This window comes from Podarcis muralis, chromosome 17, assembly GCF_964188315.1.
Source record: "Podarcis muralis chromosome 17, rPodMur119.hap1.1, whole genome shotgun sequence".
Lineage (NCBI taxonomy): Eukaryota > Metazoa > Chordata > Lepidosauria > Squamata > Lacertidae > Podarcis > Podarcis muralis.
In genome coordinates, this window is record NC_135671.1 from 32036804 (window position 1) to 32052572 (window position 15769).

General features: G+C 47.1%; 1 protein-coding gene across 7 annotated transcripts in view; it reads right to left on the minus strand.

Moving 5' to 3' along the window:
- The window catches only part of DOCK6 (dedicator of cytokinesis 6), a 95337-nt gene that overhangs the window by 21276 nt on the left and 58292 nt on the right, over positions 1-15769 (minus strand). For 6 of the 7 annotated variants that reach the window (XM_077921474.1, XM_077921470.1, XM_077921472.1 and 3 more), the window contains 12 exons: positions 15052-15222; positions 13477-13616; positions 13217-13386; positions 10950-11101; positions 9893-10075; positions 8321-8447; positions 7968-8052; positions 6916-7012; positions 6072-6206; positions 4776-4928; positions 1958-2116; positions 433-533 (listed from right to left, as the gene is read on the minus strand). In XM_077921474.1, the coding sequence (XP_077777600.1) occupies positions 433-533; positions 1958-2116; positions 4776-4928; positions 6072-6206; positions 6916-7012; positions 7968-8052; positions 8321-8447; positions 9893-10075; positions 10950-11101; positions 13217-13386; positions 13477-13616; positions 15052-15222 (1673 nt within the window). Of the gene's footprint in view, positions 1-432; positions 534-1957; positions 2117-4775; positions 4929-6071; positions 6207-6915; positions 7013-7967; positions 8053-8320; positions 8448-9892; positions 10076-10949; positions 11102-13216; positions 13387-13476; positions 13617-15051; positions 15223-15769 lie in introns of those variants that run through there. The other variant, XR_013391156.1, reaches the window with a different exon arrangement.

Sequence of the window (15769 nt, forward strand, 5' to 3'; positions counted from 1 at the left end):
TTTTTCCTTTAATATTCTCTGGAAGGTGTGCACTCCCCAGACCACCCTTTTCCAGCCCCAGAGTGCTTGGCCCCCTTATATGAAGAAGGTTATATCCCGGACAGCATAGCTATCTCCTTGGCTGTAAGGCTAGGTCACCCACTTCCATTACATGCTGAGTGGGAGCAAAAAGAGGAGCTCTCACCATATGCAACAGATGAGGCAGGTGTAAAAGCAGGGAGAGATCTCATGCTGCAACAGGCTTGCCAACAGCCAATGAGTCTGTGGATGATCTGAGATATGAACCTTCTTTGTCTCAGGTGCCAACGCAGTCACGTTGGCTCCTGCATTTAGACACCCTCCCTTTGGGAAACTGAGGCTAAGAAAGCAAGCCTTGCTTGCCTCTGGGCCTTCCTGCCGCTTCCGTACCCAGAGCGCTGGCTACTGTCTCACCTGTACATCAGGTCTATCAACATCTCCGGGTCCTCCTGATGTTCCTTCATCTTTACTGTGTCTGTCAAGATCATGTGGAGGTTGAAGACGAGGTCTTGAACCTGGCCAGGGAAAAGAGGAAGCACCTTCTAAGTCACAAGCATGGAGAGCAGGAACAAGAACACACAATTGCCTCCATCAAGAGTGGGGATGCCGCAAGCACTCAGGTAAAGGCACTTGCGAAAGAGGACATCCCTGACGCAATACTTGCCGACAGGATTGAGATGGGCATAGCCCTGTTCACTTATGGGCTGTGTTTACCTTGAACCTGGTACCCACCCCCCAATCTGCCCACTTTTCAGGAGGAGAAAGAACAGCAAAACTAGGTCTATAATTAATCTCTTGCATTTTCATCACATTTGGTAGACACTGGCTTAGCTGTATCTAAGACAGAAGTAGCCATTTCCAAATTTAGATAGTCTAACCCAGGCATAGGAAAAACTCGGCCCTCCAGATGTTTTGGGACTACAATTCCCATCATCCCTGACTACCAGTCCTGTTAGCTAGGGATGGTGGGAATTGTAGTCCCAAAACATCTGGAGGGCTGAGTTTGCCTATGTCTGCTCTAACCATTGCCCAGGGTATATAACCATTTTAAGCAATTTTCTTTCAGGTTCCTACCAGAGGCAGATTTAGGGGAGCGTGACCAGTTTGGTGCCGCCAGGGACACAACTATGGTTTACAATGGAACACGAGAGACAGAGGGGTGCTGAATTCTGGTGTTACAGAGGGTGCTGCTGAAATTTGAGACCCCAAGATCCACCATTGCTTCTATTGAATACTGTAATTCTGGTTCAAGAAGAAAGATCAAAAGTTTCTGATATAGGAGGTGATCATTTTTTTCTCATTTAGGCTTACACTTTATATTTCCATAGGATTCTACAATATGACTATACAATATGTATATTGTTTTGTATTTTGGGAAACATTTCTATTTCCTTGGAAAATTAATGTTTCAAATTTAGTAAACAGTCTTTTAGTACAGTATCACATTTCAGTTTTTTAAATAAATATTTTTATTTAAAAATAATAGCAAAATGTTTGCTTTAGTTTGAACATACGTTGTTATCTGGTAAATAAAGCATCGTAATATTTTTTAATAAAACCAATATATCTATCCAGTGCTTTTTTCTGGGGGTACACAGGGGTACGCACACCCCTAAACATTTTGTGAATCTTTGTACTTTTGTCCATTTATTTATTTTCCCCCATTTGAACTACAGAATGGTGATTTTCTTGAGTCAAAACGAGAGTACCCCTAAACATTTTTTAAAGAAAAAAAGCACTGTATCTATCACACATGTATTCTTGAGAAATTGGGAAAAATGCCTACAAATCCCAATGAAGATTAAATTGTTCACAATTAACTGCAGAAGCTGTAGAAGAGACTGCCAGGGTCAGAAGGTATCAGCTCAAGCCACAACCCAACTTCTGGCACTTCCAAAGGCCCCTAGTCTGATGTTTATGGGTCTGCCATCCAATGTACCTGCTCAGCAAATGTGGTTTCTCGCAGCTCCGGGTCTTCCTCGGCATAGGTCAGGATGGTCTTCAATGAGCGCCGCAAGTGCTCCTCATTGAAGTTCTGTGACGTCCCCACAAGCGAGGAGAGTGACATGGTGACTTGCATCTTCACTCGGGCAAAGTTCTGTGCAAGAGAGACGCGGCAGGAGTCAGCAAGGCAGGGCAAGCCAGAAAGATTATTCAAATCCTGAGCCAAATAAAAGCAGAGGCGATGCTTGGAATGGATTCTGCAGAACACAGTTCTAGAGTGGACGGATTTAAATTAAAAATCACCTAGAAAAACGGCTAGTTCAGAACACTTTAAAATTTAAGTTTCCCACTGGTATTATTTCCTTTAAAATGCGAATAGTAATTGCTTGGCCAACTGTTAAAACTAAAGAGAAAGTTAAAATTAAAGAGAAGGTTTACACTATTTAGGAGAGCGTGCTTCTTTTCAGCATTGCTGCTCCTTGTTTTATTTCCACTCCTCTTTCCTATACACATGCCTTTCTCTAAGACCCCCACCCCAGGAATACAAGTTAGATAACAACTCAAAACTGTTGCTTTTGGCAACTCATGGCAAACACTTTGAAGAAGCTGCCAGGGATGGTCATGCACATAAGGCTCTGAGAGAAGCAGGTGTCTGGAAGCGTCTCAGAGGGGATCCTCTCCCATTTCCCATAGCAGCAACTGAAGGATATCAGCAGGGGCATCCAGGCTGGTAAAAATGTATTATTTTTATTTACATAACGCCATCAGTGTACAAGGGATGCGGGTGGCGCTGTGGGTTAAACCACAGAGCCTAGGGCTTGCCGATCAGAAGGTCGGCAGTTTGAATCCCCGCAATGGGGTGAGCTCCCGTTGCTCAGTCCCTGCTCCTGCCAACCTAGCAGTTCAAAAGCACGTCAAAGTGCAATTAGATAAATAGGTACCGCTCTCACGGGAAGGTAAACGGCGTTTCCGTGCGCTGCTCTGGTTCGCCAGAAGCGGCATAGTCATGCTGGCCACATGACCCAGAAGCTGTACGCTGGCTCCCTCAGCCAATAAAGCGAGATGAGCGCCGCAACCCCAGAGTCAGTCACGACTGGACCCTAATGCTCAGGGGTCCCTTTACCTTTACATCAGTGTACGCTGCATTTTACAGAGTAATCGAATCACAAGATGGGCCCCTGGCCCCAAGAAGCTTAACAATTTAAATTTTGACAAAGGTGGGGGAAGAGAACAGAGGCAGGGAAAGAGTTTGTGCAACGTGGCAATGCTGCAGGGATCAATGAACTGATTGAACCTACCCGGACCCTGAGATCATCTTCTGAGGCCCTCCTTCATGTGCCTTCTCCTCAAGAGGTCCGGAGGGTAGCAAAACAAGAACGGGGCCTTCTCTGAAGTGGCTCCCCGTCTGTGGAACGCTTTCCCCAATGAAGTTCACCTGCCACCTTCATTATACACCTTTAGGTGCTGGGCAAAAAGTTCCTTTTTAACCAGGCTATCGGTTCATCTGATTGACATCCTATGCCCTTTTAAAATGTGGCTTTCTTTATTTTTTTGGGGGGGGGGTGTTATTGGGTTGTTGTTTTTATTTTGATTATATGTATATTGTGGGTTTTATGTTGATCTTTTCTGTGAACTGCCCTGAGACCTCAGGGTATATGGCGGTATATAAATTCATTCATTGGCTCCCAGTACATTTCCGAGCACAATTCAAAGTGTTGGTGCTGACCTTTAAAGCCCTAAACGGCCTCGGTCCAGTATACCTGAAGGAGCGTCTCCACCCCCTATTGTTCAGCCCAGACACTGAGGTCCAGCGCCGAGGGCCTTCTGCCGGTTCCCTCCCTGCGAGAAGAGAAGCTACAGGAATCCAGGCAGAGGGCCTTCTTGGTAGTGGCACCTGCTCTGTGGAACGCCCTCCCACCAAATGTCAAAGAGAAGAACAACTACTAGACTTTTAGAAAACATCTGAAGGCAGCCCTGTTTAGGGAAGCTTTTAATGTTTATCAGATCACTGTATTTTAATACTTTGTTGGAAGCCGCCCAGTGTGGCTGGGGAAACCGCCACATGGGCGGGGTATAAATAAATACAGTGGTACCCCACAAGACGAACGCCTCAGAAGACGAAAAACTCACTAGACGAAGGAGTTTTTCGTTTTCTTAGCCGCTTCGCAAGACACATTTCCCTATGGGCTTGCTTCGCAAAACGAAGCTTGCCCCGCAAGCTCCGGGGATAGCGGGGAAGCGCAGCGCATCTTCCCCGCTGTCCCCGGACCTCTTTTGAAGCAAGGGGCGGCAGGGAGAAGATCGCTTCTCCCCGTTGCCAGCCCCGCAATCTCCGGGGACAGAGGGGAAGGCGCGTGCCTTCCCCTCTGTCCCCGGACCCCTTTTGAACCAAGGGGCGGCAACGGGGAGAAGCGATTCTCCTCACTGCCCCTTCCCTTGCTTTAAAACAGGTCCGGGGACAGAGGGGAAGGCGTGCGGCGCTTCCCCTCTGTCCCCGGACGGTCTCCATAGGAACGCATTGACAGATTTTCAATGCATTCCTATGGGAAACCGTGCTTCGCAAGACGAAAAACTCGCAAGAAGAAAAAACTTGCGGAATGAATTAATTTCGTCTTGCGAGGCACCACTGTAATTATTATTATTATTATTATTCAATCATCATCATTCAATTATCACCATTCAATCATCATCATCATCAACAACAACAACTGCTTGGACTCTGGTGATGGCCCAGGCCTGCTCCCAAGAAGCACCCTTGCAGCAGAAGAGACATAGGACAGCTCTAGCACCTCCTTACTCCAGTGAGCACTTACGTTGCCAATCTCGAAGTTCTGTCGCATGAGAAGGTAGAGCGAGGTGCTTGCATGGGTGCGGATGATGCCCACCTTGCTACTGCAATGGCGGAGAAGGCGCAGACACAGGTCAGCACACAGTTCTGTGTCCTCCTCGAAAAGCATTTCGGGAAACTGCAAGCAAGAGACTGGAGTTATTCTATCTAACAATGATAATACTGGCCTTCCTATGGACTGCAAGGAAGGCAATGGATAATAGATGCATAAAACCCAACAGGTTGATAATCTTAAAAGCAAGGTATTAATGCACTCAAGAGCGGTAAGATTTAATATTAAAAGCCTCTGTGAATCAGGGTTTCACCCAACCCTTGGAAGTGTCTGTCAGGCCCTTTTACAGAGGTTGTTCCAGATCTGCAGTATCATAATTAAGTAGACTCAAATCATAATGGGCTGGCTTTGGTCTCTATCTTTCAAGGCTGAAATAAAGCACTTATTCAATAATCCACCTTGGCATGGAAACAGCTTATTTCTGGAAAAGCAAGGAAGAGTTTGCTTTGGGAAAGTGGGCTGATAGAATATGGCAACTGCTGGCTGCTGACATTACCCTTTGGCAATGCTGGCTCACTAGGGGTGAAATAGAATGGGATGCCTTTTCAGATGACCGGGGGCCATTTATCTCATAAATCAACTCCAGTCAGTGGGGAATCCAGGCCCCTGCTCGCACAGGTGCAATTTTTGGAGAATACATTGGCTTGGTTAACAAGTACAGGAGGTGTGAAACAGGTCTTACATCTGGACATCATGTTTTGAAAGATATTCTGGAAACACGCATTGTGAAGTTGGAGGATTCCCAGACATGGCGTATATGCTCTGTAGGATTGAGGTTGGTATTCATATTCTGGTTTTATATTTGTGTGTATTTGTTTGTTTGTTCTCTCTCTCTCTCTCTCTCTCTCTCTCTCTCTCTCACACACACACACACACACACACACACACACTTAAGTAATCAGACTCTGCTGTGGACAATCTCAGCAAAAGGGGGCACCCTGGAGAGAAAAAGCCCCTTCAGCAGAGTTAAAGGTTGGAGAACATGAGCAGTGACAGACAGAAGCTAACAACCTGAGGGGTAGATAAGTCCTTTTTGTTCCTGAAGTAGCCAGGCTCCACTTACAACCAGAGCTGGTGAGCTTGGATGCAGACAAGTCAATAGTTTCCCTGCACTGCCTTCTTAGGAGCAGAGCAAGATGCTTTGCAAAATCAGCTGGAATTCAACCGCAACATTCACATCTGCAGTTTTCCCAACCAAGCAGCACTCACCTTGCTGACTAGCGCCCTCTGGGTAGCAAAGCAGTGTTGCAAGAAAGCCGCACTGGGAGTGCAGCCCATTGTGTGCAGAAGCACCCTCAGCACCCCGCCGAGGACACTCTCCTTGGCTTCCGATAAGATCACAGTCTGTGGAGAGGAAACCGGGGAGGAGAGGGAGGTAGAGAAAGAAAGAAAAAATGGGTGGGAAATTGTACTCAAAGAATGTGTAGCCCCATTTGTAACGTGGTGAGGCTGTCACAATTGCTTTATCCAGGCCAGACTTCATTTTGCACCAAGAAGCCCATGGAAGTCACTGGCACATGAGTGGCCGAGGCAGAGATGTGACTATGTAAAACGAACAAGCAAAGCTTATCATCTGCATGCCTTAGGTGTTCCGCTGTCTCTGCTAAAGATGGCAAAGGACCAAGAGCTATGCTGGCCAGTGAATTCCAGCCCCCGGACTACCTAGGAGAGCCCAGTTCAGCATAACCGCAACAGAGAGGATCAAAACAGCCAAGGACAAAGAAGACAGATGTGGCTCTCAATGCACTCCAAGGAAACACTTTATCAATAATAGAAAAACTGGAGACAACTTTGTCCTCCAGCTCGCCAAATCAGATTCTGCTTATGGAAGCTGGATGAGAAAAGTTGTCTCCAGCAGTTTTCATCAAGAAACTGAATTTTCCTTGTGGGTGTGGCTTGTGAACTGTGAGGGGGCGGGGAAGCTCCTACAATTCAGAAGGTACCGCTGCAGAGCATGGATAAGAGATGCAATCTTCACCCTGGAAGAACAAATTAATCCCAGAGCCTTGCTCTGGCGGGTGGGTGCAAGACTGGAGTCTCCATCAGATCCTACCTGCACAATGATTTCTAGGGTGTCCAGCACCACCATGTTGGCTTCTGTGGCCATATTCCCATCCACCAGAGCCTCATGTTCCATCTCTTCCTTGGATCTGAGCAAGGGACAAAAAAGGGTGTGGGTTTAAGACGTTTAGAGTCACCAGATGCCAATCCTCGCTTGCATGGTTATTCCGGTTTTCTGCTCACTGTGCTGCTCGTACAGGCCTGCCAAAGGTTGGAACTACACTAGGGACATGCAAAGCCAAAGTCGTTTGGCTTCCATGAAATAGGTAGCTAGTTCCTGCAATTAGCTCTTGCCAAAGATCAGGAGCAGCCCCAAGGGGCCTGCAGCACCTTCTCTATAAGGGTGGGAAAGCTGGGATATGGGATGATGGCAAGCCAATGAGAAGGAACTAAAAGCACATCTCTATCTTGGACTCAGAATCTTTATCCCACACAGTCTTTTTCTCTATATGCTTTCCAACACAATCATGAAAACTAAAACCTGAGTTAATTCTTTTTATAAAAAAATAATAATCTAGTAGATGCCCTGAATGCCATGGCTATATGACAAACCAAACACACTAATTTATGATTAAGGCACTGCACATAACTCACACACACACTATGAGAGTCACTGTGTGTTCAGGCTCGTTTGGTTCCTGTTCTTGGGTAACTGTCTGCACTGTGAGGATTGTTCTATAGCTTACTGCTTGCGGTTTGTCTGGAGGAAATAAACCATGAATCTGGATTTCAGTGTTAATGCTATGCTAAATAATGGCTTCATTTGCAACAGCAACAGGGCGGAGGGGGAGCAAAGTGGCCACCGTCTTCTCTTTATTATTATTATTATTATTATTATTATTATTATTATTATTATTATTATTCCCAAAGGTCTCAGCAGGTTCACATAAACAGATCACGGTATATAAAATAAAAATAAAAGGGTTGCTCATTTGCATTCAGCCAAGGTTTTGGTAAGTATTAAAGGTAAACCAGTCCAATGTGTGAATGTAAACAAGGTACTACCTATCCCCTGATCCCCCCCGGAGTTGCCCACAAACGCACTTGTCCACCTTGTCCGAATTCTGCCTCCAATGGGCAATATTCTTCCTCCAGCGAACATTTTCTTGGTTTCCAAATGGACTCCGCTCTGTGTAGAAAGGGGAGAAAGGGCATGAGTACCATGACAGATCTGAAAACTCCTTCCCACCAAGCCTAGTTCCAGTAACCGAAAACCAGCCCTTAACGTCTGAAAGATGCTTCAGCTAGAGTGAGCCTTCAAGGGAATGAATAGAGTTCTCTTCTGATCACACAGATGGTACTCCAAAGAGTTTATATCTGCTTACTTCCAGAAGCTTGCTTCTGGAGACTACAGAAGCAAGCTCATGATAAACAGCCCCACCCTCTCTCATTCTCACCTCGGCTGCGTCGCACCATCTCCTGGCGTGCCCCAATAGTGCCCAGGATGGCTTCCTCCAGTCGTGCTTTCATGTCCAGAGACTTCTTGAAGGTCAGGCTGTTGATGCGCTCAAAGGCCTTCTTGCCCTGTGGATGGCAGTGAGTCTAAAAGTCCTCGCTGCTAAGCAAGAGGGGGAGTTTGGCTGCAGGAGCAAAACCTGGCAGGCCCAGAACTCATAGAACAGGCAGGCAATTGCTCACTGAAGAAAGTGGCCGGGTGCTCATTTCAACAGGCGCTGAGCAGTGGGATGTGAAGTCCTTTCAGCTTTTACCATGGAGAATGCTTCTGGCTAGGGCCACATCAGCCCCAAATACAATAGGCAAGAATTGTTAAGCTGCCACACTTCACATCTGGCAAAGAGGTATTTTGGGGCTCCAAATGCAAGGTTCCCACCACTCCCCATTTTAGCTCATAGCCAACAACAGCACTATATTGAACTGAATTGCACTACTGGACTTCACAATATCTTATAGGAATGGTTTCACTATAGACTGTCAGTGGCTTCTTACATTTAGCTTCCTATTCAATCACCACGTTAGAAGAATTCTTACAGCAGGGGTGGGAAGAAGGTAGATCAGGATCTACTGGTCGATCTCTGTGTGGCATGAAGCAGATTGGCAAGGATTTATGCCCCACAATTTAACAACAACATGACTCTACCTGCTGAAATGGATCGTGGTTGTGCTTAGATGGGTGTGAACCAGGGGGTGCATTTTGTATATGGAAGGACTGTGAACTTGACTCAGTTCTGGTACTCGGTACAAGTTCCTGGACTTAGAATTCTTTAACTGAAGTGTATGTCTTTTGCCTGGGACGCAGGTGGCGCTGTGGGCTAAACCATAGAGCCTAGGACTTGCCGATCAGAAGGTTGGCGGTTCGAATCCCCATGACGGGGTGAGCTCCCGTTGCTCGGTCCCTGCTCCTGCCAACCTAGCAGTTCGAAAGCACGTCAAAGTGCAAGTAGATAAATAGGTACTGCTCCGGCAGGAAGGTAAACGGTGTTTCCGTGCGCTGCTCTGGTTCACCAGAAGCGGCTTAGTCATGCTGGCCACATGGCCCGGAAGCCAATAAAGCGAGATGAGCGCCGCAACCCCAGAGTCAGCCACGAATGGACCTAATGGTCAGGGGTTCCTTTACCTTTATGTCTTTTGCCTAAGGCTCCAGCAGGTGAACTCTTAGTGTTCTATTAAACAACAGAGAGCTCCTACAGCCTGAAGCCTGTCTGCTCTTGCCTTAAGACACCCAAAGTGTTGTAGAACCGCTGTTTTCTAAGGCTCTCCTTGGAAGGAAACGCAGCCTCTGACTGTTGCAGTCAGAGGCTGCATTTCTCTTGCCTCTTCTCCCCTCTTTGCTGGCCACATTCTGTCAAAGACTGCATGCTTTGAGGTCTGCAACCACTAAGGAGTTCGTCTAGGTGAGGAGTCCAGCCAGCTAAAGGTGGGATTCTTGCGTTCTGTCCCCCAAAGTCCTGGGAAGGGGAGGAGGGAAGCAGGGGAGCCATGTTTGGTTCTCTCAGCGCCTGGACTCTAACCTTATACTCGAAGCAAGAGACACAGAGGTAGAGCAGGTCAAGGAGACGGTTCACATGCAAAGCAGAGAGGTCAGCAAGCCAGCGATGCAGCACAGCTCCATCCGCATTCTTCAGTACCCACAGGAGACACACCAGCAGGTTGCGACTTGCTTCAGCTGACAGCATGCTATACTGGCGTGGTGGCTGCAAACAAGCAAGAGATGAGCTCAGCCCAGCTCCACTTGACCCAGACTCCCCACTCCCCCCTCTCCCAACTAAGCGTGCCAAATGGCACAGTGCATCAAAGAAGGCAGAGGCAGCAGTGGTGCCCTGCTGCTCTCTATTCATAAGGACCTCCTTTCCTTTGGTTTTGAGGAGCAATGTTTTGGGCCCACATTGCCTAATGATATCACTATGTCAGAATAGGAAATGCAAGTAGTAGCTGGATGGAGTTTTTAAATTGGCTGCTTCATGCAAGTCCTTGTGTGGGTGTTTGTTTTTATTAAAGGATTTTCAGTTACAAAAGAGGATGCCTTCACCCCAGTATGGCTGTCCTTTATTACATACACAGCCCAACAAGATAGTAATATAAACCCCGCAACAGCATACAAATTGATAAGGCTAATCTGACCCAATAACCACCTGCCTCACATAATCAAACAAAACTCACTGCAATCAACTAATAGTTTTTGTACTGTTAAATCTCCTATTGTGTTTGAGATAAACCATGTTACAAATCTGAACACACAGAGACTTTCCTGCTGAGGACTGAGAGCTGTATGCTCCTGGGTTCATTCCACAAGTTCCCAATAGAAATGGCTCCCTGCTTAAATGGGAGGCTGTCCAATACCAGGTATCATTATCACTGAGAATTCTGTCTCTAAAGCTGAGATAGGGAGCTTATGGTCTTCCAGATGATGTTAGATTCATCACCCCTGACCACTGGGCTGAAGGGAGGGAGTTGGGAGTCCAACGGCACTGGAGAGCTATACAAACCCTCATCCCCTTCTAATGTGCAAGTATTCCCCACCCAAGTTTCGGTTTCGTTCTCTAGCCCCAGAGGGCAGTGTACACTCACCACTGATGGCATTTGGAAGACAGTGGACCGATGAGCGTGGGGCAAGGGAGAGCCAGCAATGGCCATGGCAACTGACTGGCTAATGGTGCTGCCATCCCCATCGCCGTCCTCAACTGTCACAGAGGCCAGCCGCCCTCGCTGGCTGAGGTTCTCTGTAAAGTTGAATTAATTGCCCAATAAGGACCGATAAGAGAAGAAAAGATAGCCCAGCCACCGCCACCACCCAGTCAATAACTTTGGATACTGATATTCCATTTAAATATATATATTTATATATAGAGAAATAGAAGAAAAGCTAATTTGCACAAATGTTCCTTAATAAGGTTTTGACTCTCATTTTCCTCTTCAGAGACATTCCAAGCAGCTAAAATGAACGATAAAGGCAACGGAAGCTAAGCAACCCACCAAAGCTAATGCAAGCTAAGGTGATGGGGAAGCCACTTCAAGATTTTTTTGTTTGGTTGATTTCACAGACTGATTTCGTTGAAGTGATTTCTGGCAAAATCAGAGCCAAGGCCAGGCAGGGGCCATGAACCATCCCTGCAGGCAAGAACTTCTGCAATGCTGACCACTAAAATGAAGAAGGGCCAGATTCCTAGCAGTGTATACTTGGCCATTCCAGGGGCCTCAAAGCTACCTGCAAATTATTGGGGTTAACAAAACACACTTCTTTTCCCTTATATAAGCTCTGGGGCAGCCTCTCTCAGCCTACTGCCTTCCAGATTTTGTTGGACTCCCACCACCATCCTTGACCACTGGGCCAGGACAGCTGAGGCTGATGGGAGTTGTAGTCCAACAACCTCTCGAGATCCACAGATATGGAAGGCTGTTCTAGGACCGAGCTCACGCAGTCCTGGGTAGCTTATCAAGTCAGTTCCAAGTGTCAGGCTGTGAGATTCCTTGCTTAAAGCTCTGGATTCTATTATAAGCACCAGACTTTAATCCCAGACTCTTCCTCTGGCTTTCTTTTCTTTTGTTCCTTCACAACTTCCTTGTTTTCCCTTTCATTAGCTTCTCTATACTATATCATGTAGTCTTTAAATCTGCATGACTTGAGACTTCCTTTGTGGCTCTGACTCTGCTTCAAATGTTGTACGTTTCCCCAAAACAAATGAGAAACGACATGGGAAGCTATGACACATAACCAAGCCACAAATCACCACTCAAACTGTGGCCGTTTTCCAGGATTTCCTGGGCTGTGAGACTGACATGTTTCTGAATATTCAAAGACTGGTTCTCTCTTCTTAAGTGCCACTCTTAAGCTCACTTAAATTGCATTTGCTCAACTGACAGGCTTTAGATTTTTGCTTTTGTGTTGTTCAGTAAGTGTGTGCTGAACTGATGATGGGGAAACTGGCTAAGGATGTTCTAGTTAGGAATTAAAGGACAGAGTACAAAAGGAATTAACTAGGAAAAAACAGAAGGCAACGAAATATAAAATAATGTTTTTTCTAGTCTTATAGCTGGGTGTCAAATCATAACACATTAAAAGGCATTGTATTTGGAACAAATCCTTTGTATCCTGTTAATCAGAGAACAGTTACTTCATTGACTTTGATATTAGAAAGAATGAATGAAGCAAGTTGCTCAGAATTTATAATTTCAGAGCTAGACAGAAAGCTAATATGCTTTCATAAACTACAAATAGGAATCAAATGGCATCAGATGTAAGCGGAAATCTCTTTGATTGAATTTTCAGATACAAAGAGATGTCACCGTTGGCACCTCTCACCAAGAGTGTGATTATTTTTGGAGAAACTTTAGATAAGGAGACAGAACAAACAGTTTTAATGGTGGATGTGATAAGACCTAGCCAGAGAGATCCTCAGTGATACTAAAAACAATATAAAATAAAGAGAGAACCTGGTTTTAATAACAAGGCCAAAGTACTGACCCAATGCAGAACAGCAAAGCATTTTTTAAAACGTCAGCTTGGTATGGCTTCACAGAATGACCACCATATCAAACCTCAGATAGTGAAACTCATATGCTGGACAGCTGGATTCTCCTCCCTCGCCTGGGAGGGCAGCAGCTACAGTCAGCGAGTTTGACACAACTGGGATTGATGCCATGGCCACCCAAGCCCTCTGCTTAACTGGCCCTATTCCAAGTATGTGGAACAAAACTGAAGACAACAGGCTTGCTGGCAGCAAGGGAGGTTGGGGAGAGGCTGTTGTTTCTGAAAACCGGCTAGGAATTTGCACACATTGGTACCTCCACCCATTATCACCCTCCTCCCTGCCTCCAGAAGGGCCTCCTGGCCTCACCTGTGAAGTCGTAGAGCTGGGGCAGGGCGTCCATGACGATGCCAATCAGAGGCAAGTACAACTGAGCCACGTGCTCCCGTACCGAACGGTCCATGTAGCGAGGGTCCGAGTCGTGGCTGCACAGCAGGTTGTGAAGAGTGCTGATTGCCTTCTTGTGCAAGAAGAAGGCTCTGAGGCAAGGGAAGGGAAGAGAGCAGGGATGTCAGAAAGGGCTCTGGCTACAAGGGCATCAGGGAACCATCCCAAAGGACCACACTTACCCCTCTGCATCCGGCTCCAGGATGAGAGCCAGCTCCATCAGCACCAGCCCTGCCAGGAAGTGCTGCTGCCGAAAGGCCACCGACAGCTCAAACATGCTGGCCACTCGTTGGTCCTGTGTGTGGCTGGAGAAGGCTGAGCCCTGGGAAAGGGGAAAGGCCATGAGAAAACAAGCAGGGCTGACCCCAGCCAGCATGTCGTGAATCGTTCCTTTCCTTATCATTGCATGGAAAAGAACAGCGTCCAAGCTTCACATCTCAGTTGCCATCATTTACTGGTAGCCTTTCGAATGAGCCAGTCTCTCTCAGTTGTTGCTTTCATGAACTACTTCTTTAAAAGGGGGGAGGGGGCAAGGAGAAGAAAGGAAAGGTTCCACAATTGTCAACTACGAAAGGTGATTGTGGCGTTTGCCCTCCTATGTGTGTGACATCATACTGGGTTCATAGGGAAAGGGTTAACTAATTGTAAAATGACTAACCAAGGGGCAGAGTTAACTGTGTATAAGGTTTCAGCACAGAGAGAATTTGTTAAGAAGAGTTAGGGTTAGAGTGGTTGAGAAGACAGTCTGGAGGTAGATGAGAGAGGGAAGATAAGTTTGTGAGTTGGGCTAGACTGGTGTGAGAGAGGGAGAGAATTTGTTAAGAGGAGTCAGTCAAACAGTTGAGATAATCAGTCAGAAGGTGTTAGGAAGGTACAGGCCAGCAAAGAAACTAAAGTTAAGATACTGACAGGAATATTATCGGAGAAACCATAAACTTGTTAATGTGTGTAAAATAAACTTTTTTTTTTGTGGTTCACTTTTAACAACTGACTGGACTCAGTGTTTTACCAGAGAGTAACTGGTTGGTGGCAGCGGAGAAGTGATCACAGTGGTGGCACAGGGATCAGTAGACAGTTAAACGTCCGGGGACCCTGTGTGATCGCCACAGTGATATAGAGCTCTGCAGGAGCAAGGGAAGCAGGGAGAGTTAAGGGGCAGGGGATCAATCCTCTGCAGTGTTTCATGACTTCCTAGGGGTGACAATGCTGCCCCTTTCAGCCATGGGGGCAGGGGAATGACCTCCTCAGGGAGAGTCAGCTAGCATCCCCTGCCCAGTCACCTCTTGGTGCTCACTGAGCAATCCATGGCAATGCTCCCAATTTTTTTCCTGTCCCTCCAATGCTGCCGTTTGCCTCTTGGTTTTTCAACATGCTGATTCCTCTCGCTACCAGAAAAACTTTCCATCTCTTTCAAGTCTTTCCTGGAAGCCTACTTCTTCAGCAAACCTTCTTTGAGCCAGCAGTCATCACCCCAACACACACCCCTACCCCAATTCCCAGTGGTATCTGCTACCTGGCCACTTGCTTAAGGCAGCTCTGAAAGGGATCAGACTATTTCCCAGGGAGGGCATCCGATAGCAGAGGCTGGGGGCAGCAGGTCAGCTGCCGCCTTCATGCCCAGCTGGTGTGCTTGCAGAGACACCTGGCTCAGGGTTGTTCAAGGCAGGCTGGTGGGACCGGATGGAGTCATGCTCTGACTCTGATCCACCAAGAGTGTCCTTTTCTCACGTTCCCTTCCCTTACGCTGGGCTGCTTACCTGGGAGGTTGCTGAAGAAACGGAGGGGGAAGGGGAAGCAGGTGGGGAGAGGCCACTGCAGGGCAGGTTCAGAGTGACGTAATGCTCATGGCTGCAGATGATACGGATGAAGTCCATCCTCAGAGCAATGAGGGCATTGGGGTTCTGGGTGGTCAGCAGCCTGTTATTGATCTGGAGAGGAGGAAGGAAGGTAGCTGTTGTGGGCTTGGTAAAGTCCAGTCAAAGGCGACTATAGGGTTGTGGCGCTCATCTAGCTTTCAGGCCAAGGGAGCCGACGTTTGTCCACAGACAGCTTTCTGGGTCATGTGGCCAGCATGACTAAACCGCTTCTGGTGCAACGGGACACCGTAACAGAACCCAGAGCGCACGTAAATGCTGTTTACCTTCCTGCCGCAGCGGTACCTATTTATCTACTTGCACTGGTGTGCTTTCGGACTGTTAGGTTGGCAGGAGCTGTGGCAGAGCAACGGGAGCTCATTCCATCACGGGGATTCGAACCGCCAACCTTCCGATCAGCATACGCAAGAGGCTCAGTGGTTTAGACCACAGCACCTGCCGCATCCCTTGTAGGCTTGGTACAGCACTGTGAACCCTCCAGCCTCTAGCAGAGGCCACCCAGAGTCACCATCTCCTTCTCCAGTGTCCAGTCTAACATCACTTGAACTGAGTGAGGGTTCAAGCTTTAACCAATTACTTATGTATATATTTGCATTCATAC